The 5130-nt window shown below is 45.7% G+C and overlaps 1 protein-coding gene across 1 annotated transcript; it reads left to right on the forward strand.

Annotated features, from left to right (window-relative positions):
- Positions 1 to 1912: 1912 nt before the first annotated feature.
- Positions 1913 to 4248, forward strand: PHALS_14385 (FOG: Transposon-encoded proteins with TYA, reverse transcriptase, integrase domains in various combinations; the record flags this gene model as incomplete). The annotated part of the gene is made up of 7 exons (XM_024730190.1): positions 1913 to 1996; positions 2066 to 2338; positions 2394 to 2546; positions 2625 to 2773; positions 2845 to 3372; positions 3711 to 3791; positions 3861 to 4248. The coding sequence occupies 7 exons, from the start codon at positions 1913 to 1915 to the stop codon at positions 4246 to 4248; spliced, it is 1656 nt and encodes a 551-aa protein (XP_024580492.1).
- Positions 4249 to 5130: the final 882 nt, after the last annotated feature.

A 5130-nucleotide genomic window follows, 5' to 3' on the forward strand; every position in this document is an offset into this window, starting at 1 on the left:
ACTGTGATACCTTTTAACCGCTTTGATTGGAATTGACGACGTGCTTACGTATGATAGAGTTAGCTAGACACCACGTATCAAAGCATAAGCCATGGCTACAACAAATCATTACTTTTGGCAACAGGGGTTCAACCCAATGCCGTAACATACGCTGTGTGACAAGTAAAGAGAAGAATGATGTGTAAACAAGCAGCCTTCTTGTGCACTCACTCGGACGTAGTTGAAGGCAGACAGTCATCACACTGACAAGAACTGTGATACCCATTAACCGCTTTAGTGGAATTGATTACGTGCTAACGTATGATAAAGATAGCTAGACACCGCGTATCGAAGCATAAGCCATGGCTACAGCAAATCATTCCTTTTGGCACAAGGCGGTCAACACAATGCCGTTACATACGCTGCGTATCAAGTAAAGGGCAGAAAGACGTGTAAACAAGCAGCCTTGTTATGGACTCAGACAGTGGTAGAAGAAGGCAATTGTAATCACACTGACGAGAACTGTGATACCCAAAAATCGCTTTCATGGAATTGACTACGTGCTTACGTATGGTAGCGTTAGCTAGACACCGCATGTGGAAGCATAAGCCATGGCTACAGCAAATCATTACTTTCGGCAACAGGAGATCAACACAATGCCGTTACGTACGCTGTGTGACAAGTAAAGAGAAGAATGACGTGTAAACAAGCAGCCTTGTAGTGCACTCTTATTGTGCAGATGATGGCAAACTGTCATTACACTGACTATAACTGTTATACCCATTAACCTCTTCAATTGAATTGACTACGTATTTACGTATGATAAAGTTTGCTTGACACCGTGTGTCGAAGCAAAAGCCATGGCTTAAGCAAATTATTACTTTTGTCAGCAGGTGTTCAACACATTGCCGTTACATACGCTGCGTGACAAGTAAAGAGCAGAATGACGTTTAAACAAGCAGCCTCGTATTGCACTCCCACAGTGGTTGATGAAGGCAAGCTGTCATCACACTAGCAAGAATTGCGATATCCGTCGACGGCTTTTGTGGAATTGACTACGTGCTAACGTATGATAACGTTAGCTTGACACCGTGTGTCGAAGCAATAGTCACGGCTTAAGCAAATCATTACTTTCATCAACAGGTGTTCAACACAATGCCGTTACATGCGCTGCGTGGCAAGTAAAGAGCAGAATAACGTGTAAACAAGCAGCCATGTAGTGTTCTCCCATACCGTGCAGACTAGTGGCGCCAAGGAAGCATTTCGTCGAGCAGACGCCAACCAGTAGATATCGGTATTTCCGGTGTGGATAGGCTGATTGGGCAAGTTGCGATTATGTGGGTTAGCCAAGTATACAGTGAAGTATTCAGCAAGGTGGCTATCCACAAGCGCATAGAAGGTACATGAATCCAGTAAAAAATCCAATAGAATATTTGGTAGAATATTCTAGTTAGGCTTAGAGGTAGCACGGCGAGCTCAGGACCTTCAATGTATTTGCTTTTTGCCATTTAGTGCTTAAGCTACCTTAAACAATATGTTATGAGCCCAAGCCCTGTTGACTTTGCCTCCCCTTTCTCCAACTCTGCCTTTGTCACCATCGATACGTCTACGCCAAGCCGAATCAACAAGTTCGATGGCACTAACTTCCACAACTGGAAGTTCAAGATGCAGATGGTGCTGGAGGAGAGGGACCTGTGGGAAGTTGCAAGTGGGGAAATCAAACTGGAGCACTGCAAGAATGCGATGGTCCATTCGACTTACAGAAGAAAGTCTTGAAAGGCGTTGGTGATGATCTGTCTTGCAATAAAAGACTCACAACTGCCGCTGGTTTGGTCGTCAAGTGGTGCGCATGAGGCATGGTCGCGACTGGAAGGGCACATCGAGAAGAGAAGTCTTGCCAACAAGCTTTCTTCGTCGACGGTTCTTCACAACTATGATGGAAGAAGGTGATGATGTTCTTGAACACATCAACAAGCTCAAGACGCTAGCGGAGCAGCTCGACGCTGTGGGTGCTCCGGTTAGCGAAGACGACTTGGTCATCACGTTTCTTGGGAGTCTAAGTGATACTGAACGATATTGATCGCAGCGAGCAAACGTCGCACAGTTTGAAGATTCCGGTGACTATCTTTTCGCAATTGGCGGTAGCAGTGACTCTGTTCAGGCGAATGGTGTATGGCTGGTCGACTCGGGGGCGACTCAGCATATGACAAGCTCAAAGAGGGTCATGAGGAACTACAAGGCATTTTCTCCTATTGACGTACATCTGACAGAAGCCGGTGTCGTGCAAGCTATCAGCAGCGGTGACATCGTTATGCCAATGAAGACTTCGCACGGATTAAAGAAAGGTGTGCTGACAAATGTGTGGCACATTCCCAATTTGTCAGGAGATTTATTCTCAGTTTGACTTCACTAAGGACGTTGGGCCTGTTGTCTTCGTCAAGGAAGGATGCTATGCCGAGACGAAAGGTGTCAAATGGACGATTGGTGCTCGCGAAGTAAAAGGACTGTTTCGACTTCACATGATTTCGGTTGCTCGAGAGGAAGCGAATACAGTCAAATCTACGACAGTCAATAAGGATATCTAATATCTGTGGCATCTTCGTCTTGGTCATATTGAACATGACGGATTGAGCGCAATCATTAAGAAGAATCTCGCTGCTGGACTCGATATTGCGTCCGTAAACAAGTGGAAGATTTGCGATGGCTGTGCGCAATGCAAGCAGATTCGTGTAAGTTTTCAATCAACGTCAACGGATCGGGCAAGCAGGCTTTTGAAAGTTATACACGGAGATGTGTGCGGTCTTATGAAAACTTCAACGTCTAGTGCAAGCGTTATTTTGTGACTTTCATCGACGACAATTCCAGATATTGCCGCGTGTATCTGATTAAGAATAAGTTAGAAGTGGTGGACAAGTTTGCAAATTCCGTTGCATTCGCAGAGAAGCAGACCGACAAACGCGTTAAATCACTTCACAGTGACAATGGTGGTGACTATACATCAGCAAAAATGGCCGATTTTTGCTCGGATAAAGGAATTGTGCTTAAGTATACGCCAACATACACACCACAGCTCAACGGGGTTGCCGAGCGTATAATTCGGACGCTTGTGGAGTGCGCACGTTGCATGTTGGAGCACGCTGGTCTTTCTAAACACTACTGGGGAGAAGCAATCATGACGGCAATGTTTCCTCGAAATCGGTGTCCATCGCGTGCTAATAATCTCGAAAAGTCACCTTACGAGCTTCGGACGGCCAAGAAACCGCTGTTAGCCAGCCTAAAAGTATTTGGCTGCCACATGTTTGAACAAGTTTCAAAAGAGAAACGCTCGAAGTTGGATGCGAAAGCCGTGCTGTGCCGATTTTTGGGCTATTCAGAGCACCAGAGAATGTATCGGTTCGAGGAACTATCAAGTGGTAAAATGATCCTGAGTCGTGACGCACAGTTTAAAGAAGGCACCTTGACGATGAGAACAAGGGCTACAGCAAAATTGTCACGATTCAAGATGATGACAAGTTGACGACGAAGAAATTTTGACAGACAATGACATTGATACGGACTTTGAGCTGGGAAGCAAACGACATACCCGTACTCAGTCATTGGAAAAGGCGACTGAGCTTCCACAGCCCAAGCGTCAGATATCCAATACCGACGTTCAATGCTTGAAGAAATGTCGGCTCTCGCAAGAATTCGCGAAGAAGACTTTGAAGCAGCCCACGTCGTGTATTTAGTAGGAGAAATGCCGACAACGTTCAAGTCGGAGATGGAAACCAGCGACGCGGACGAATGGAAGCTGCAAGTGAATTGGAACTAGAGTCACTCTAAAAGAACAAGACTTGGGATATCGTGCTTCTGCCAAAGGGGCGCAAAGTAATTGGTTGCAGATGGGTGTTTCGAGTCAAAGAAAACCAAGAAGGGATCATTGAGCGTTTTAAAGCGCGACTTGTGGCCATGGGATTTTCACAGAAGTTTGGAGTCAGTTATGAGGAAAAACTTGCACCGGTGGCAAAGTTTACTTCGATTCGCATTGTATTGCGCATGGCTGCCAAGTACGGCTTGGCGCTGCATCAGATGGACGCTAAGACTGCATTTTTGAATGGAATTCTGGATGAAGAGAAAAATATGCAGCAGCCTGAAGAATATGTCAGCGAAGACAAGCAATGCCATGTCTGCAAGCTCAAGCGCTCGCTGTATGGTCTTAAGCAGTCACCACGCACGTGGAAACACACCATTGACGAAATTCATATCAAAGATGAGCTTCAACAAGTGTGAGTCAGATCACTGTGTATACATTAAGCGCATTGACGGTAATATAATTATTGTCGTGCTGTACGTGGACGATCTCATCATAGCAAGCAGCAACAGCTCCCTTCTAGTCTTAACTAAGTGTGCGCTAATGACCAGTTTGAGATGACAGATCTTGGTGAGCTCAAGTACTTTCTCGGTAGGAAAATTGATCAGAATCAAGTAGCGGTCAAGTCATGTTGCGGCAAACAAGTTCCTTAAGTCAATCCTGAGCAAGTTTGGTATTCAAGACAGCAAGCCCGTCAAGACGCCTCAGGATACATGACTCAAGTTAACAAAGAATATGTGCGAGGGAGGATGCCAGTATGAAGACACGATGAAGAATGTGCCGTACCGAAGCTGTGTTGGTGGCGTAATGTATCTTATGGTTGCGCCGCGCCCAGATCTTGCTGCGGCAGTGGGAGTTCTAAGCCAATATGCCGCCGATCCGTGCCCAACGCATTGACAAGCTCCCAAGCGCGTAATTCGATACCTAAAAGCAACGCAAACGTATGGACTTCAGTATTCAAGTTACGATCAGGCAAAGCTCCTTGGGTATTTGGATGCAAACTGGGCTGGAGATATCGAGTCTCGCCGAAGTACAAGCGGCTATGTTTTCACACTAAACAATGGGTGTATTAGCTGGCGCTATCAGAGGCCACTCAAGAAGCGGTATGGCTCGAGGTATTTCTGTGCGAGCTTGGTGAGATGACTCCTAACGATTCTGTCAAGATATTCTAAGATGATCAAGGCTCCTGCGTTTGCCAAGAATCCAAAAAATGTATAAGCGCACAAAACACATCGTTATTCGCTATCACTTTGTACGAGAAAAGATTGAAGATGGTCAAGTCAATCTCGAATACTGCCCTA

This window comes from Plasmopara halstedii, assembly GCF_900000015.1.
Source record: "Plasmopara halstedii genome assembly, contig: Scaffold_816, whole genome shotgun sequence".
Taxonomy (NCBI): domain Eukaryota; phylum Oomycota; class Peronosporomycetes; order Peronosporales; family Peronosporaceae; genus Plasmopara; species Plasmopara halstedii.